The sequence below is a fragment of the Perca flavescens genome, chromosome 3, assembly GCF_004354835.1.
Source record: "Perca flavescens isolate YP-PL-M2 chromosome 3, PFLA_1.0, whole genome shotgun sequence".
Lineage (NCBI taxonomy): Eukaryota > Metazoa > Chordata > Actinopteri > Perciformes > Percidae > Perca > Perca flavescens.
In genome coordinates this window covers 26,231,729-26,252,586 of record NC_041333.1, presented here as the reverse complement: position 1 = coordinate 26,252,586, position 20,858 = coordinate 26,231,729, and the positions used below count along the sequence as shown (strand labels likewise).

The following is a 20,858-nucleotide window of genomic DNA, read 5'->3' as shown; positions in this document are numbered from 1 at the left end:
TATATATATATATATATATATATATATATATATATATATATATATATATATATATATATACACATATATACTCATACCACATTGTTCGCCATGCCAAGAAGTTTGGCTAATTGCAATGTAGATGAGAACCTGTGGCCAAATCCGCAAGACAGAGTTGATGAAGATGTAGAAGTACAGTAATCACTTCTATGTTTTCTTTTTACTGTAAAGTACAAGCAAGTTGAGGAACACTGCATTTGATGTTTTACAGTACTGTCTTTTCTTTTCTACTTTGTAGCTAATTATTTTGCTTTGATTCAAATAAACCTATGTTGTGATTGTACTGTATTGTTTTTCATCAATACATTTCAGGTTTTGTTCAATGATTTCACTGTGTCTGTAGTATTCTCTCTACTACTTCAGTACTTTTACAGGGATGTATTTACATCTAGTACCATAATGAAACATGTATCACCTATTTTGTACTACAATATTTAATGATTGTACGAACGATGACACAGTGAAACTATGGGTAGCTTGTGTGTGGGTGATCTAAAGTAATGTTTCAATGGTATTTCACCATAAATTTGTTTTTTGAACCAATGGTTGTGCATGTGCAATATTTATTTAAAGATATGAATGCACAATGCAATGTTTTGAACATTGGATAGCCTGTGTTACAAGTGATGATCGTTTTGAGTTTTGTGTCTAGAGTTTTGAAAAATGACGTCAAGGTTCTGAAATTGGCGCCAAAGTGATTGTAAAAAACTGTAAACCATACTGAACCGTCCCTTAGGTGATCATCAGTTCTCATTGCCATGGCAACAGCCCTTGCTCCATATAGGCTGCTCCTACATATGGCTGAAAAAACATGGTTCACTTGTCTTGCAGTGGTAACCTATACACATAAGGCTACTGGGTTTAAAGTACTGTGTAAGTGACATTTATATGGAGGATGCAGTATGTGCAGAACTGTGGCTGTTTTTTTCCACCTTGTTTATGTGTAATAGAATCAATGTTTGAGTGGTAAGACACAGGCAGAATTAAAATAAACCATGACTCTGCAATAAAACAAAGATACCTTTTAATTGTCACTGAAGTGTCATCTCTTTTCTTTTGGTTCAACTAATAGATAATAAAAAAGGAGAGTAAATTGGCTTTGGTCATGTAGAGCTGTTTCCAGTGTCAGCTTCAACAGGTAGACGCATTAACAGGTGGGTCAGAGCTCCACACTGATTCAGCACACATGAAAATAAAGAAATGGCTTACTCTAGTGGTCATTTCTCCTCACTTCAGCCGCTTTCATTGCAGTGCACTGATTTCTTCCTCTGAGCACATTGACACAAACACGTGCCGTCAGCTCCATCTTGCGGTCACAGCAGAAATAGGTGAAAATGTGTGGACTGTACTGTTCTACTCCTTGGACTGAGTCATACAGTATTTTTGTGCAAGAGGACAGTGCAAGAAGTAAATCCGTGACCAGAAAATTTTAACCTCAATTAATCCAGGAAATGTTGATTTGAGAGCGTTTTTTTCAGTGAATGCTGATATAGCTATGCTGTAACCAGCTGTAATCTTAAATCTTTTGTTTAACATAATTTTGATTTCATTCAAAAATAGTTGCCAAAAAATATCAAAAGTCATGTATTAAATTGCTCTCATAAACTTAATTATACTTTGCAGCTCAACGCCAGTGGGATTGAAGTTGTGAGAGGAGAGGAAGTGCAACATCCTCTCCTGAGCGCTTGAGGATGGGTGGAGTTCCATCACTTCCCACATTGTACTGCTACAAGTATTACCGCAACCTTGTTTTTGGTTTCTCTACCTTTTTCCCACACACAGTCAAGAAGCCACCCATAAGCAGAGGGAAACAAACTCACAAGAAAGGCCTAAAGTTGTATTGTTTTAAAAAGTGAACTGAAACTGTGTTACGAGGAGTGAGTCAATCCCACCAGATAGATTAACTCCGGCTGAGCATCATATTGGGCAGTAGTATATCAGATAAAAACTGACTGAATTTCCTTTATTACTGCTCCAATGCTATTGCCTGTGGGCCTGTATTACGTTAGGTAACAGACTGTAACTGTGTACACTACATCAACAACTGCTTCCAATAAGCAAAACACAATAAAACTGACAGCTCATTAAGGCTGCATACAACCTCCCTGTGACTAATCATTGCTTCTTCTCCCGGGATATAGACCAAAGCCTTGAGCTTTAATAAGCCATCACCTAAAGTAAATATGATACCATCAGACATTTGATCCTGTGTTTGTCTGGTGGCCACAACACACCATCGTTCCCTGCAATATAGAAGGTGCACCAGGAGATAGAGTAAATGCTAGGCTCCAGATATAGCAGCAGCCCATTTGCTCTTTTCCATGATGCTGGCAGACAGATAACATTTAGACCTGGATCCAAAAAAGTAGGCTAGACAGACAACGATAAGGGGAGGGGATGTTTTAAGGAGAAGGCCCCTCCTCTTATGCTCTTCTACTCTTTAAAAAAAGAAAAAAAAAACTCTTTTCATATTTTCATCAAAGCCTATATTCTCCAGGGCTCTTGTTCAATCTCAGCCTCCTTCCTGTCACTCATCCTGTCTTTCAATACACACAACAATCCAATCAGGTGAACATAATTGTTATGTATGCTTTCTGTTATATGTGTGAATAAAGTCAAATGTAAGATGATGCAGTCCTAAAACAAGGATAAAAAAACATGGTGGTAAAAATAATTATTTAATGCTACATTAGATGACAAATCAGCTCCATCCAGCTAGGAGTGACCTGGCTGCAGCCTTACTCTTAAAAGCTGAGAGAATGCCACAGGTGCCTCTCTCTCTCTCTCTCTCTCTCTCTCTCTCTCTCTCTCTCTCTCTCTCTCTCTCTCTCTCTCTCTCTCTCTCTCTATCACACACACACACACACACACACATGCACAACAAGTTAACCACTAATTAAAGCCCTTTTACAACACATACATGGTACAAGACATAAGCACAATTGGCACACTGGACACTAACAGCTCTTCTTACAAGACTAGTTTGAACTAGACAGTGACACACTAGTGCAATAGCTCTCCTTATCAAAACAGATTGAGGCATTCTTCCAACTGATGCCAATCGAGTCATTTCATGTATCCTTGCTCAGAGCAGAGCCATATGATTGGAAACATCAAATATCCTGAAGGAACACACACAGATACTGTTTTATTATACTGCTCTTGTCCACTTTGTCATATACTTCTCTACTACAGTATATTCTGTATTCAATTCTATTCTATTCAATTTGGCTTTACTGTAGTCCACACATGTACTCCTCTCCTCTCATTTGTGTCTCCAGATCCCCATTAGCCACTGTAACATCAACAATAGCTGCTCATTCTAGGGTCCACATACATCCATTTACAATATTTTACAACACACAATAACTACAAAAGATAGCTCTACATAATATTATCACCTCTCAGAGAATTGTGATAATCGATTAAGTCGTGAAATTAGTAAACCTGTGACCTCACATAAAGCGGGACAGATAGCTCTCCCCAATACTATCACATTGTGTTGGAGCAAAACCAGTGCTATCTGTATCCACTCAATTTGTTTTGTAATAAATACAACCATAGCATTTTATTAAAGTGTGCGCTGTGACATCAAAATCCAATCAAGATCTCAAAAAAGTAAACGTAAGTCTAGACATATGTCTTATAACATGTTTTGCAGCCTTCACTCCAAAACGTATAGTGAATTAATACCAATCAAATCACAATACTAATACTTGATATTGATTATTAGCATTCATTCATTTTGGTCAGTGTTTTTTTTGTTTATTGGTAAATGGTGTTGTAAATATTGTGAGCAGCTGTCTTATAACAATCCATCATTTAAATAGTAAATCGTGATGCCAGCAGTCCTTACATGATGTACGTCTCAGCTTGGAAAGCAACTCAACAACAACAGCTTAGGAAGTGAAGGAAAATAAAATAAAATACTTGTGATCAAGTAATTACAAGTATGCATGCAGTACAAATACACACAAGACAGACAGCTGTTACTCACCACAGTTTGCGAGGCATCGTCTCACTCTAATAATAAGAAGCTGATCAGGTGGAACCTTTTGCTCGCTCTATCTCTGTTTCATCCTCTCTCCTCTATTATCCCTGTTTGTCCACTTGTAATATTCATTAACCCTCACCACCACTTCAAGACAAAACCCACACACACAGGTGTTTGCTGACACACACACACACACACACACAGGTTTGATTATGCGGTTATTAATGAGGTGCTGCATGTACTGTGAAGGCAGAGAGAGATCTCTTTGTAGTAACCATGAGCAGAGGAAAGGCAGAGGAACACTGGGGATTAATGGCAGAGAAGAGAGGGGACAAAGTTGAGGGAGCAATAAAAGCACACTGTGTGAACTGAGGGCAGGCAGGACAGTAAAGGGAGAAGAAGACAAAATAAAACCCTCACACCTGCTGCCCTGCAGCTGCAACTTTGAAGTGAGCCATCCATCTAAGTATTTGTTCCATTTTCCCTTTTTAACATTTCTCTTTTTTTTGTGGCTTTATTCTCCTATATATTCCTCCTTGTACAATGTCATTGTAGTAGACCAGCTTACAATCAGAGTAAGCCTAAAGTCTAAATTTAAGAGCATGACAAGCTGTGAGTCATGTTTGCTAGGTCCAGGCTTTATTGGCCAGCTTTGCTGTGACTCAAAAAGGTATTTCTTATAGTCTAAAAAAGAAAATTTGAAATCCCCTGTTAGCAGATCAAGCTTGCCCACAACAAGGATGATAAACGTAAGTTTTATATCTTTCCGTCCTCACCTTTGCATTGGATTCTAATTGGGAGCCATTATAAGTATAAGGTTAACACATACTAATCGTTTCCATCCTGCAGAGTGCCATGTCTGCTCTTCTCTTTCTTAACTCTATGGTGCTTGTCTGTATAGTCTTACATCTAACACCGGGATCAAACACTCTCTCTCTATAACACACACAAACACACACACACACACACACACACACACACACACACACACACACACACTAGTCGGAGCTATTCAGTGTCTGGGCAGAGTCACGACTCACTCATTCATATTCAGAGCCACTCCAGAGCAGACGGTCTAATGACACCTGGCCAGGGACTGAGGGAGACACTGGATGTGTGTGTGCATCTGAGAACACTGCAGATAACATACAAGTCCTATTTAACATGACTCAGGCCAACCTGATTTTTTTTCTGAAGCCTGCCTTGTTTAGTGTTTTATCACTGTAGCTTGGAGTAGTGTTTTATCACTGTGGCTTGGAGCCCAAGTCCAGCAGTTTAATCTTGTGTCTCATATTCATGTTCTAGACTATTAAAGGGTTTGACTTTCATGTTCTGGGATGTAAACCTTTTACAGCTTCAAAATACACCTGACACACTAAGTCTTCATATGTTGTTAGTCCTCTTATACTGTAGAAATCCAAGACAATCAAAAGAGTAAAAACAAATTTGCACCTATTTCAAAAGCAGATCATTGTATCTGGCATTTTAAGTATTTTCCTTGATTTAAGTGACATGCCTTACTCGTCCTTTTTTAATTCTGGAAACAGGTGGACATCATCACTGCTGGCTTTTTTAATTTTGTTTTTAGGACTCAGTTATAGACAGAAAGGGCTGTCTTACATGGTACACGCACAATTAAGTCTTGTGATGATTGACCAAACTGACCAGCATCCAGGGTAATGGAAGCATTTTTAACTTAAGGCTATAGTACATGTCTCCAAATTGAGTCAATTCTTAAAGAAAACCCCCAAAACAAAGTCCCCAGTGAAGTGTTAAGTTTCAACAGGTGGTGCCATTACTGCAAGTATAAACAGCCTGGCAAGGGCAGCAGCTGGAGAGATGAAGACAGTACTTGGGGAAACAAAAAAGGTTTCAACATGTTTGTTCCGAGAATACATATCAGTGTAATTCACTTAAACGTGAGTGAGACACATACAAAGTGGGGTTAAGGGTGTGGGTGCGGACAGAGTTATTATAGACACGCGCACACACACACACACACACACACACACACACATACAGAAGCCCTTCACCTCCCATCACTCCGGCAACCTCCATTAGCATGGCTTGCTGGTGGTTTGTTTCAACAAAGAGAAGCTCCTCAAACATAATATAATCAAAGAACGTCACATGACATAGGTACACACAACTCAGCAAATGATATTCACATTGGCTCTCTGCTCCAATCCAGAATTAATTTGACCATATACTGTATACCTCCAACGATAATTTTCACTTCAAAATGTTTTGTTTTCTTACTTGCACAGTCATACATCACAATCCCCGTCTGTCAAATCTTCTGCTGCTGCTTCTTTTTATAGCTACGAATTGTAAAGGAAACTCATAATTATCTGTTGAACATCATCACTTCTTGTTTCCAAAACACAGACAACCAAAGTGAGAGTGAACAATGGCAGCTGTCCAATGAATCAAACATCAACAAAGTAAGTGGTGGAGCAACACAGGGCAGCTAACCTCAGCTATTAAACAGCACATTGGTCATGTTAAAGAAAAATTATTGGTCAAATCTGACAACATAAACCACCCTTCCTCATTTTGAAGCTGTGAGCTGTCAAATTAACACTATATAATATATTTAGTTTAATTGTTATGCTGAGTTCAAGATTTTAGTAAATAGGAAGTATTTCTTCCTCCAGAAACACTGTCCCAAACATCAAATAAATACACATAGGCAACATGTAGGATGTAAAAAAAAATTAAAGGGGTCGTTTCGAAATTACACTCTTGCTGCTTCATATTTATAAAATAAGCTACATTCACACCTGTCAGTCACAATACAAACAGTCTTTTACTACAACTCACTGGAGCAAGAAGTTGAGTGCCATGCCCAGGGACTTGGCGGGATGTGATTTTAATCACATTCCTCACATAGCGGCACATAAAGGCAAGTTTGAAAGAGGTGGCGGGTGCAACAGTGATAAAGCAGTAAGTTACAGTCTTGTAGATCTGTGTTTTGTTCTCTTTGGCGATAAGCGGTTATTGCAAGTGTGTTTTTGTATCTCACTTCCCAAAGATACAAACAGTGTTGCCTGTGTGACATCAGTCAGTCAGTCAGTCTGTTGCGTTAGCTCCGCCTACCCTCTCTGGCAGACCAACCACTGCTGGCTGATGGAAAATGCGTCACTAACTGTGCGCCGCTTGTAATTTTTCCCATGAATGTTGCCACAGACACCCAGTTTGTAATACTGCAAATGCAATGGCTTTCAGTATTACAATAAGATAGCATCAAAAATGCAGAAGAAAGGAGTCCATTAAAATCATTTCACCTGTTGAAAAAGACTTGCTTTTTGTGCAGTGTGAGCTGGAGGGCGTATTGTGTTGTGTACTGCTCAAGTAAAATGACAATAGCTCTATAGTGAATCTATTCTTGAGGTTTTAGTTATAATCAATCACTGGAATGGAAAATAAGTGGAAATTAGGTCCAGGTTCAAAGTAGCTTTTAAGGTCAACCAAAGCCACAGGCTCAGTGTTGATTGGTGAGCAGTTACACACCAGTGCTTCCCAGGAATTTCTCCACAAGCACATTTACAAAAAGGATGGCTTTGCCTGAGATTAGAATATTGACTAGATATTAAGTACAATTTGATTATGTTAGAAGCAAGAAGGTGACCAAAACCAGGATTTAAAGAAGAACTTACCGGGCTTTCAGTGCAGACAAAGTGGACTTGTCAATCCTGGAGAAGAAGCAGGAGAGAAAAGCAGACACAAACACACATAAAAAGAGAGATATTATTGATCACATTTCTGATACAAATTGCTCAAAAGCATCAATAAAATGTTGGGCTGTAAGTGCCCTTTTTTCTTTTACAGTAAAAAGGACATGAACACCGCAAATAAATATTGTGCATGGTTTCCCTGGGTGCTCTGGCACTTAGAAGAATGGTGATTAATGTGTAATTGCTTCTCATATTGGCATTCACTTTAATGTGGAAGGGGGAAATCTTCTTTGATGTGAGGCCTCAAAGTATGCTTACAGCAAACTTGCATGAAACAAAATTGTCAAGATTTCTGAGGCGTGTAAAATGCATTTTGTATTTTGTGCTACCAAGCTAATTTCCATAAATTATCTTTAATTCATACAGAGTAGGTAGAGCCGGAGGACAGTTAGTGTTTACAGTTTCAATGTAAAGTCACTGGCATCACAGCTGACTTTATTTAACAAGGTTCCATCTCTACAAGCTGCTCAGACTGAGAGAGTTTATTAGGGATTAATGCATGCTTCAATACACAGTGTTCATACTAAAAACAGTTCAGTTTATTTGCTATCTACTGCTAATCATAGAGGAGGATCTGTGAAGCATGTGAGTTTTGAGGGAACTGTACATACAAATACGTTTTCACCTCATTTACGTGTGTGTGTGTGTGTGTGTGTGTGTGTGTGTGTGTGCGTGTGTGCGCGCACATGCATGTATAGCCGCTTTCCGACCGAATAGCTACAGGAACGTAGTTATAGGAAAAGTCCACTTCTAAGCAGATCTACTAACTACTCTCCCCCAAAACTGTTTTTTTCCATTTGCATTCACACTGGCCATAGGGACTATAGGAGGGGTAAGGGAGTAATGCAACCATGGCAAAGGTCTTTATAGCGTTAAAATCAGAAAACAAATATACCAAATAAAAGTATGAACTAAATATTAAATCTAATATATATAGTATCATAATTTAAACAAGTCTCCCGAAGAGAAATGGGTATCTCTCTCTCCCCCGCCTCTACCTGTTGGGCTGTGAACATGTGTGTGTGTGTGTGTGTGTGTGTGTGTGTGTGTGTGTGTGTGTGTGTGTGACTGTGTGACTGTGTGACTGTGTGTGCGTGTGTGTGTGTGACGGCCGGCCTTCAACGGCAAAATAAAAGCCTCTTATTTACGAGATCGGTCTGGGAGACCTCCAGCTTACAGGGGGTCTCTGAGCATGACTGGCTGAGCAAAGAGCTAGCGGCCGGGGCAGGCGCTAGCTGGCTGTTGCGTCACTTCACCGAGCTTCTCAACTCCGAAAACTTTTAAGCAAATTGTCAATTCGGCATCGATATTCGCAAGTCTGCCTATATTCGAAATATTAACAGTTAATTTCTTGCCTAAAACGTTGTCAGAAGTGAATTTAGTGATGAATAAGATGGCGAAAATTGTTAAAATTGTCCCGTTGTTGGTCTGTCTGTACTGGAAACCTGACCCTCGTTGACCTAGGTTCCTATGCGGAAAAGGGAACAGTGAAAAGAGCCTGCCCTGAAGTAGGAGCTGAAAGAGTTACAGGAACTGCAGTCAGAGGAACTTAATAATCTCCAAATTGAACACGAGAAAAAAAGGGTTCTAGGAATGCTATGTTCTAGGAACTGCAAAAATCCCTCCGGTTGGAAAGCGGCTTATGTATATGTGCATTATGTATTTGCATGTTCAGTGCTTGTTTTACAGCACCCTCAAATCGAAATAGGATGTTGTCACTGAAAATTGTAGTGACACTTTAAAGTAGTGTGGACACATTTTGCCTGTGTGCTGCTTCATAAAAAGCTCATTATGTATCCAAAATGAAGAATGCTCTTCTTTTCAGAAGAATAAATATGTATAATTTCAATATTAAAATGTTTTGATAGTCCTTTTTTATAAATGGCAATAAAGGATGGCGGCACAATGATTCATCCTCAAAACCAGCTGTTAGGGCAATAACAGCATGCTTGTTTAAGATTATTGAGTGAGAAAGAGAGATGCATATTGTCCCCTAACATTATGTCTCCTTGTCTGTCTTTGCTGCATATTGTTATCTATTAAAAGCCCACACATTCTTGACAGTAATCCACTAGACATGCCCGATATTTAAATACTTTCAGTTAAATTTGGATTAGTTTCCCTGCAGAACTGATACACAGCAGGAAAAATCCTGCTTAATGTGTTTTTCATATCATATTTAGCCTTTAAGACATTCTAACAAGCCAAAGTTCTGCCAATAAGGTAAAATAATTCCACATTTTTAGTGCAGCTTCCCTTATTTCCGAATTTTAATAAAATTACATTTGGATTATTGGTAAATATTGGGGGGGGAAAGTGTCCCAGTGAAATTTAAAGTATAAAAAATGTCTTCCTGGTTTAGTTTTCTGCAGCAGGACAGTTTATTCAATAAAGCATTACATTACAATTTGTGGAGTAATTATTGTGTGAATGCTGATTCAGCTTTCAGCTACAAAAAACATTCAAATATTAAAATAATCAGCTCTTTAAGATAAGATAAGATAAGATAATACTTTATTGTCTGTAACACAGGGTTCCAGAAAATTGTCTTTGACAAGGCTCCAGTTACAAAGAGACATTCATACATACATATAAAAACAAGACATGGGGTGAATTGAGGTATCAGCTGACTGTAGTGTTCATTTTGTGCTATTCAATATGGCTATTGCAGATGGGATGAAGGATTTCTTGTAGATGTTTTTCCGGGCCAATGGTACCCTAAAACGCCTGCCTGATGGTAATAGCTGGAAGGAGTGATGGAGGGGGTGAGACGGGTCCTCTGTGATCAGGTTGGCTTTCCTGATCACTGAGCGATTGTACAGCTCAGATAGGGGAGCATGGGATGAGCTATGAGTTATTTTGGCAGCGTGATTCACTATGCGTGAAAGTCTTGTTTTGTGTTTGATGGTGAGTTGGTTGTACCAGGAAGAGATATTGAAAGTGAGAACTGATTCGATGAGGGAGCGGTAAACCAAAGTAAGCACGTCCTTACTGATCTCAAAGGTTCTGAGTTTCCTGAGCAGGTGTAGACGCTGTTGTGATTTTTTGTATATTATGTCTGTGTGTTGTGAAAAGGACAGGGAAGTGTCTACTTCTGTGCCCAGGTACCGAAATACCTCCACTTGTTCCACTGGCTGACCCTGGATGCTAGGTGGCTGGAACAGAGGTGATGCCTTGCCACTGCCCCCACAGCAGAGCTCCTTAGTTTTTGTAGTGTTGTGCTCCAAGGAGAGCTCAACAAAAGTTTGAGAGAGATTGTTTACAACCTGCTGGTAGCGGGTTACAGCGTCAATGTTGGCCATGTGTGCAACCAAAGCAATGTCATCTGCATATTTAAAAAGTGCCATACCTTCACTGTTACACAATATGTTGTTAGTATACACAGAGAAGAGGATTGGGGATAAAACACAGCCTTGGGGAAGTCCAGTATTTAAAATTAGCTTGGTTGATTCAACCCCATTAAAAGACACCTGTTGTGGTCTGTCCAGCAGAAAATGTTTTGTCCACAGGGTCAGTGTTGGGTGAACGTGAAGGTCAGAAAGGTGATGTAAAAGTTTATCAATGCACACCGTGTTAAAAGCTGAGGAAAAGTCCATGAATAAAATCCTGGTGTGTGGATGTGCTGAGTCCAGATTTTTGGTGTCAGTATCTAATAGTGTAAAGCTTGCATCCTCCACACCACGTCCTGCCCTGTAGGCAAACTGGAAAGGGTCCAGCTTGTCTGACACCATGCCTGATAGTAGGTTACAGACCACCCTCTCCATACATTTGCACAGCACAGATGTTAGTGCCACTGGTCTGTAATCCTTTAGGTCCTTAGCAGGAGCCTTTTTGGGGATTGGAATGATGGTGGATTCCCTCCACTGGTCTTTAAGGACATTTGGGCTTGTTTTCAACTTTTCTCCACCATTTATAGTTTTTAAAATATTAAAGGTGCTGTAGGTAGGATTGCGAAGATCCAGGACTTAGCCAAAAAATTTGAACATCGACAACTTCTCAGTCCCTCCCCCCTACTTATTTCGACATAATATAATATGACTTTGTTATCACTTTTTTCGACAAAGTATACTAAGACCTTTTTCGTAATACTACACCTTGAAATTGTAATGGCTATTTTCGACATACTATACTATGACCTTTTTTGATATGACTTTTTTGTCACTTTTTTCGACACACTATACTATGACTATTAAATGGCTTTTTTCAATATACTATGCTATTACTATTTTCAACATCAATTTGGTGGCACAATGGCTCAGTGGTTAGCAATGCTGCCAACAGACAAACAGCAAGTAGACAATGCAGACTTTGACCAAGGTTTGTTAACCAGCCCAGGCTGGCCGGTTTTATGACATTTTTTCGACATGCTTATACTATGAAATTTTTTTCGACATACTATACTTTGTCTTTATTCTGCATACTACACTTTGACTTTTCAATGGCTTTTTTCGACATACTTATACTATGACTTCATCAATTTTATCGACATAATATGACTTTGTTATCACTTTTTTCAACATAGTATACTATGACCTTTTTTTATATACTGTACTATGACTTTTTTGTCACTTTTTTCGACATGCTATATTATGACTTTTTTCGGTTATCAACATGGTATACTATGACTTTTTTTCGCCACATTATACTATGACTTTTTTTCAACACACTATACTATAACTTTTTTTCGACACACTACACTTACATTTTTGTATCACTTTTTTCAACATACTATATACTATTACTGTTTTCAACATGTAGTCTTTAGAGGCACTATGGCTTAGTGGTTAGTAATGTTACCAATAGGCAAACATCACATAGTCACTGCAGAACCTGACTCAAGTTCAATACCCAGTCCAGTCTGGACTGTTTCATGACCTTTTTCAACATACTACAGTTTAAAAAATTTTTAAATCTGACTTTCTTATCACTCGTTTCGACATACATAATACAACTTTTTCACTTCACTTTTTTCTAAATGCTACACTATGACTTTTTTTCCAACATACTATACTATGAGTTTTTCGTCATTTAATTTAAACATTTTTATAATTTATACTCTTTATTGATCACCAATGGGGAAATTACAATTTACACTCTGTTGTTATTACACACTACACACAGGCCTGAAATACACACACATGCTCAAGAGATGTCAGAGTGAGTGTGCTGCGACTGCTGAACAGGCGCCCTGAGCTGTTGAGGGGGGTTTGGTGCCTTGCTCAAGAGAAAGCAACTCTCCTGGCATCTCTCCAGCTACCAGTTGACCTCTGTACTTCGGTCTGTATGGGGACATCCTCCGGTTCCCAACCCAACTCCCTACGGACTAAGCTACTGCCACCCCCGACATACTACACTTTGACTTTTTGATGGCTTTTTTCACACTATTGCTGTTTTCAACACAAAGTCTTTGGTGGCAAAATGGCTCAGTGGCTAGCAATGCTGCCAACAGGCAACGAGAAAGTAGTCACTGCAGAGTCTGACCCAGGTTCAATATCCAGTCCATGCTAGCCAGTTTCATGACATTTTTTTCCCGACATACTATACTATGACTTTTTTCGACATAGTACACTTTGACTTGTTAATGGCTTTTTTTCGACATACTATACTATGACTTTTTCAATAAACTATACTATGATTTTTTTTATATTTCACACAAATGTATGATGGACATTTGTGTCTCCATTCATACAACATTCAAATGTGTTGCTAACCAGAGCTGGTGCTGATCTGTCCAGCAATTTAGAATGCACTTCCATTACATTGGTGGACTACCAAGAGCCGGATTTAACAAAGAATGTTCAAAATCAAAGCAGCAGAGGCCAATATTACATTTTTAGTCCCTAATGGGTAAAACCCACAAAATCATTTTTACAATTTTACAATTCCCACTATGCAACTCAGTGTTATTTTTTTTCTTATGGTAAAATCACTTTCAGAGCCACTTAAGACATTATACAGCTGTTTTCACAGAGCGAGTACTTCTGAAAAACATCTGATTCTTTTGGGGTTTTTATGTCTAATTAATCCTGCTACATGGAAAGTGCTGCTCCACAGCTTTGTCTGTTTCAGGTTATTTCAGCCTGTCTGCTGGTCATGCTGCCTGCGCCCAGCTGGGAAGGTTAAGCGCTTTTAAGCAGAGTTTCAGTGCCAGAACGACAACCAGCAGGGGAGCCAGCACAGAAACATCGCATTCGAGTGTGTCAGCACATTCAATGCTAAATGGGTGCCCTAGTATCAACTTCAGCACTGCATCATGGGAACTCTTTTTACCAGATACAGCAGCACAACATGACTGGTGAGAGCTGTGCCCACAGTTCCATAGCAGGACAGCAGCAACAACAGACGCAGACACAGACAAAGCAGCCTGTTGATTGTAATCCCTCCTCCCTCCCTAAATGGAGACAGCACATAGTGAAACCATAGTAAATCACACATACACACACACACACACACACACACACACACACACACACACAAAAGGACTAAGTGTCAGAGGTGTGACACAGAGGAGCAGCCTCAGCCCTCCACCCATCCTTCCTTTTTAGAAAAAAGTTTACATTTCTGCACAAGACACCCATAACAACCAGCACATACACATTTCAGCAGCATAACGTGCACTCACTATGCATCCATAATCATAATATGCACAATCATGCATACTTAATGCAGACACACAAATACACATTAGCATCCAATGAAAAGGCAACCTACCATCCAAATCCACCAAATGACACGCTTCTCCTCCTCCTCAGCATTTTGTCAGACTGAACTTCTCAGCAGTCTCTCTCGCTCTGAGGCTCTCTCCTCTGGGAAGTGTATGCTCTGCTGACAGTCTCTTTCTCAGTACTGTGTATACTTGCACTATCTCTCTACTTACCACCCTCCCTTCTCTTTCTCTCTTCTATATTTACCCTCTTTGTTTTTCCTCTTTTGTCTTGTTCTCTTGTTCCTCACCACGTTGCCTCCCCAGAGCTGTCGTTTTCCACTTTGCCACTTGACCAGTCAACTACTTTCCTGAAACACTGCTTGCTCTTTGGCTTTCACAGGCTGCTAAACAGACACAGTCTAACACGTACAGGTACACTGAGGTATATACAAACGTCTCAGCAGGGGGAGGAGCAAGGTGAGAGGGAGGGACCACAATCTGCCAACTGACCCTCTGTTTCACAAACACACTCACACTCTGTGAGCTGTTCTGCAGATGCAGTAGCATTTTGAAACTTGAATCATCACAACCAGCCTCAACATCTGTGGTCTGCCCACAGCCAGCAAATGAGGCCATTTCCTGCACTGTGTAACTTGTGGTGAGTCAGGTGGCCACCCACAGTTCATACTCACACAGTATGCTTACTGATAACTCTAAAATGCAAAAGCATCCTGAATGGGCAAAGATAAAGCAAAGTATACTGGAATTACGATGCACCCACAACACATGATGTACCTGCAGTCTGATACAGTACAAAATAACAATGAGATCATGTTTCCGGTCAATGGTTCAAATCTTGATATTTCGTTTTGGATTGTGTAGCTTGAAGGCACAGAGTCATTACAATATTTTACTGTAAAACTTAATTGCTGGACTCTGTGTTGAATGGAACTTCTGCCAGATGATTTTGTAACACAGAGTGTGATATTAGGGGTTAAACAGCCGTGCAGTCAGACCGCGTTATATACATAGAAACCTCCCATGTTGTGACCAAAGGGAGTGTCCTTCCTGACACCCTTCCTCATCACTACAGGTTTGAAAGCTCTCACTCTCAGAGTTAACATTCCCACAGTTAATGTACTGTTAGAACTTTAGAGTTTTTTTCAAGAAACCTTATGGGATACATTGCTCTTCAAAGCTTAACAAATTTGATTGTTTATTATGCTATTTGTATATTGAGACTTTTTTATTAATATCTTATGTAATATGTAATTTATTCCAATGATGGGCAAAATGTGCTTATAGCTCCTATTCTGACCCCCTGCCACGCAACTACTGCCCTCTGTGTATTGTGTACATGTTGTCACCTACTACTGTGATACCAATCACGTATGGTGCAAAAAGCTGATTACACATTTTAGCTTCATTATATGTCCAGGGACCCAGAGAACAACCAGTACTACCAAAATTAGCTTCATGCTAACTCTGGTACAATACATAAAATGGCAACATTTCTGTTTACTATTGTACATGGCCACTATAACAAATAATATTAAATAAATACTGCTGGAGAAATACTACCTGGCCCAAGTTTCTGAAATTTGAATTATCCTCACTTTATGTACAAGGAAATATATTGGAGGGTTTGTGAACCCCTCAGCTTCACTAAGGTCACGACTTCTATCATCACAGTCTTCTGTCGCCGCAGTTACTGTAAATCACAGATGGGAATAAGCTAGCAATGTCAGCCCCAAGATGGTTAACCTGAAGTGATATTAGGAACTTCATTTTTATATAAAAGCTACAACTCTGATGTCCTTTCTTCTTTGAAAAGTTGATTTTGAATACCTTTTACTGAAAAAAAAAATAGCTCAAGAAACCATACAGGCACTTCTGAAACATGTTAAGAATGATTATGGTCAAAAGCCTTTGCAATTAAAATTACCAATGTGCTCTGACTCACTCATCCTTTTGGCTGATGAGTGGATGACTGGATGTGCTCTCAGTCCATACCTCTATCATGGTGAGACTGCACTGATTAAAAGCAATAAAACGCTCCACTGCCATAACGTGGTGGTGGTGTGTGTGTGTGTGTGTGTGTGTGTGTGTGTGTGTGTGTGTGTGTGTGTGTGTGTGTGTGTGTGTGTGTGTGTGTGTGTGTGCGTGCGTGTGTGTGTGTGTGTGTGTGTGTGTGTGTGTGTGTGTGTGTGTGTGTGTGTGTGTGTGTGTGTTTGGGTGTTTGTGTGTGTGGGAGAGAAAGATGAGAAAGACAGAGAGTCAGTCTGGCATTACATTAGTAATAAGAGATGAAATAGAATAGAAAATGGGTTCAACAGCATTTAAGAAACTGCACTTCAATAAAACACCATGTATCCCAGTGACAGTTCTGAATGCAGACCTCACCCTCCCTCTAGTGGTTTAGAGTTGTCCTGTGCACAATTGTAAAAGTAAAAGTTGTAAAAGTAAAAGTAAAAGTATTGTAAAAGTCGAACTGGTACTGTAGAACAGGGGTCTTCAACATTTTTTTGTGCAAGGACCACTTAGCTGAAAGAGACGCAGAGCAGGGACCCCCCCCCCACCACATATATTGTATACAAATTTAGTTCCATATTAACATGGGCAAAAAGGATGGATGGATATTTAGAAAGTTTATTATCTAGACGTGTTTTAATGTCAAACGTATATGAAAGGCACATTAAATCCTTAAACTAACTTGTACGTATGTGTGGCTGGCTACCATAATGGCATACGTATCATCAATGTTGTGTAAATGCATTTTTTGTACTAATAGGCCAATTAATCTTTGCTTATAATATGTTGGATTCATGTTAATATATATTTTCAGACATATTTAAATTTTTTAAGAAAAAAACTACTTCCAAATAAACAGTAATTTGGCGGCCCCCTTGCAGTAACTCTGAGGACCCCTTAGGGGTCACAGACCCCCTGTTGAAGATCTCTGCTGTAGAAGAAAAATGAGAGGAAGAAGGAAAGAAATAATCATGTTTGTTGTATAATAAATGTTGTAGAATTACAACATCTTGTAATTTAAGGCCCAGTTTTAACACTCTTCTTGGTTTTTGCTCAGTTAGCAAGTAGTCACATACACTAACATGTGAAAACATTACATGATCTTTGTAGCCATTGATGAATATTAGGTAATGTGCTGAATTAAACTGCAGATTAAATGCTGCTATGTATCACAGTGTTTTTAGGAAAGCAACAGTATCCAGCGTGGAAATAGCTCATTAGCTTTTCGAAACAGTATGGCATCGTTTGGCCCTAGCAAGCTAATGTTTTTAGCAAAAAAACTCTAAAACTGACTTTATGCTATGTGCCTAGCATCAAATAGCAGACAGACAAAGTAAGCCACTAGCTGGTGAACATACTGGAGCATTTAGTGGCTAAAGAGCCTGATATTTTTTATTAAGAATTGGCGGAGCGAATTAGGCTTCAATGTGACCAGAAATATGATTTTGAATTAATGCTGTGTGCACCTATCAGCTGGATATGTAAATAGGCATCTGTTTGCTAACATGTTTGCCTTATAAACTTAAAAAGTGATGGTATGCCAATGTTGTGTTTAAAGTTTATTGTGCTATCCCCATGTGACCAAAATAATCCATTACATAATATTGGTTTAAAAAAAAGTAAAAAAAGCAAATTTCCAGATTTTCTTATTTTCTTTTGTGTTTTTCTTTAGTAAGTGTCCATGGTAAGAGAAACAAAGCATTCTAGAATGCTGAATAAATGCATCATGGCTATCATGTGACTCTGCCATGTTCTTTATTTTGCCATATTGAACACTATTGAACATATAAACAGAAAACCCTGAGGCACTCCAAGATTAGATAATAACACTTATGATTGCTTTATTAATTATCGTTTCAACCTTGTTTGTGCGAAATCATTTTCCTCCTATCAACCGCGACCCTGAAAGGTCAATAAGAACATAATTTAGTTGATGTGTCAAACACACACTTACAGACTGTATAATTTTCACAGAATAAAGATAAATATAACTTAATGTTGCGGTAGATACAGTAAAGACAGCAATTCTTGTTTTAATGATTTGCCATCAGATCTAAAACAGAGCTTTATGTTCTGCTTGTTTTATGGGACATCACCTCATGATGCATGCATTGCACACAATGATTTTATTTGTTGAACCTGGCTGCTACTGCAATGCCCACATGTAATGTATGCATGCTTTTCCTTCTGATGCTGCCATTCTTTTGAGCAATAACACTGCGGCAGGTTCAGTTTTTCAGTCAACTTTCACGAACATTATCAATTTAGAATATTTGTTGCGTTCAGAGTCTGGAAAGAGTCCTCATGTCTCCTCAATATTTCAAAGTAAATCACATCGACATTATTCCAAAATGAGAAACTTTCATTCACACATTTTCTGTTACCACTGAAATGTTAGTAAGTGGGTTGTGTGACATCACCCTACAGCAACCAGTTGGAGGATGACATGCCGCTCTATCGCACTTACGTAAACAGGTGTGTGTGTGTGTGTGTGTGTGTGTGTGTGTGTGTGTGTGTGTTTGTGTGTGTGTGTGTGTGTGTGTGTGTGTGTGTGTGTGTGTGTGTGTGTAGGTGGTAGAAAAAGGTGAAAAAAACAGAGAAAAAGCCAAATTGCACTAAGCTAAATTAAACTGTGGCTAAATTTATAGTCTCAGCTAGGCACGCTGACATGCTATTTGTATTCACAGATCTCTAATAGCAGGCCTTGTTTCTGCTGCAGCACTTTAAACCTGCAATCATGTATTTTTTTTGGTTACTGCAGCTGCAGCTACAGGGTAGCAGAAATAAGTTGTGAATACAACATCGACGTATCGTCAGCTTTCAAGTTGATACTGCAAACTTGTTAGCAAACAGATGCTTATAATATTTATATATTCAGCAGTTATGAAGCAACATTATCACTCATTTGGCATCGTGTTTGTGTCCATCTGATAAATGTAACTCCATATTCACTCTGGTCTCTATCAACTCCTGAGGGAAATATCTGGCTGTTTAGCTGCAAATGCTCCACTATGTTCACCAGCTAGCCTCTAACTGTGTCTGTCTGCTGTTTGGTGCTACAACAAATTGTGGTTTTGGAACAAATTTGATCTCTCAAAATCTTGGGACATAAAACAAAGCTAGCTGGTAATGGGATACCACTACGGTAAGTGAGATATTATTACATAGAAATATGTTTTCTGACTCTTTAAAAATGAATCTTCTGCAAAAGAACATTGTGATTTACTGCTTTGCAGTTTATTCATGTTTTATGCAAACAGCACACAACAGTGTGTTTTAGACGATGAGTATCCATAGTGATGCAGTGTGTGTGAAATGGATGCACTGTCTCACTTATAGGTTATATATTTATGTCTCACAGACAATTTTTTAAACTTCATTAGTTCACTTTCTATTGTGTTCTATCTCAACTTTTTCTCTCTTCCATCAATCCAGTTTTATTTAGTTTCAGTCCCTCATCTCATTCTTAATAACTTTCTCCCTGTCATCAGTGAGACTCCATGAGAGAAGTGATGTTTCCATCTTTATTACTTTTGTTCCTTCAACGCTGCCTCTCGCCTCTTCCATCTCTCTCCCCCACCAAGTAATAACGTATTTTGTCATTAAATGGATTCCCAGGGGGGTGATATACGCCCAGATGGACGTGAGAGACCTTTCTCTCTGCCTTCATCTATCTCTCCCTCCCTTGACCTATCCCTCCCTTCTGTCTCTCTAGTAGCTTACTTAGTCATGAGGTTTTGCAGGAGGGTTGCCGATTCAGAGACTGAGCTGATGCTCAGTTTTAATGGCTCCTTTCTCATCCACAGCCATCACTATCTATTATGACACACGGATACTCACATTCACAGAGCTCAGAGGCACCAATCCTACATATCGAGCAACAGCCGATTCCCAAATGCAGCTTGGTATTACTTTTAATGCCTACATGCATACTGACCTATGATACCGACTGGTAAAGCACGGCTGTTTCCTAAAGGGAAATAGTTTAAGCTGCAAACTCTTAACTTCAAGTCATAAAGATATAAAGTTTGAATCCAGCTAGTAAATGAGTTGACCATGATCATACCAGATGCATTTTATTCCGATTAAATTAAGATTGTCATCCCATTATCATCACATGTCAGCGGAGATCACAAGGGATTAATTTATCATATTTAAAGTTATGACGCAGACGTTGTACCCTTTTGGATTCCTCTAATTAAATCAAAATCAATGTAAAAAAGAAATTGTTAAATGACAATTATGAGATAATTCAATAGTGTATACATGAAAACATGAATTAACAGTAATTAAACATTTGTGGCCTGACTTTGTATATGTGTTTTAAAACACCACATGGACACATGCTTTGAACATGAGTAAATAAATCAGGATTAATCGAATTACCAGGAAATGCACTTACAATATCTTA

The 20,858-nt window shown here is 39.0% G+C and overlaps 1 protein-coding gene across 1 annotated transcript in view; it reads right to left on the bottom strand.

The window, feature by feature from the left end:
• rap1gap2a (RAP1 GTPase activating protein 2a) overlaps positions 1-20,858 on the bottom strand; it is a 101,569-nt gene that overhangs the window by 75,443 nt on the left and 5,268 nt on the right. Inside the window, exon 2 of the mRNA XM_028571137.1 lies at positions 7,693-7,728. Within this exon, the coding sequence (XP_028426938.1) occupies positions 7,693-7,728 (36 nt within the window). The remainder of the gene's footprint in view (positions 1-7,692; positions 7,729-20,858) is intronic.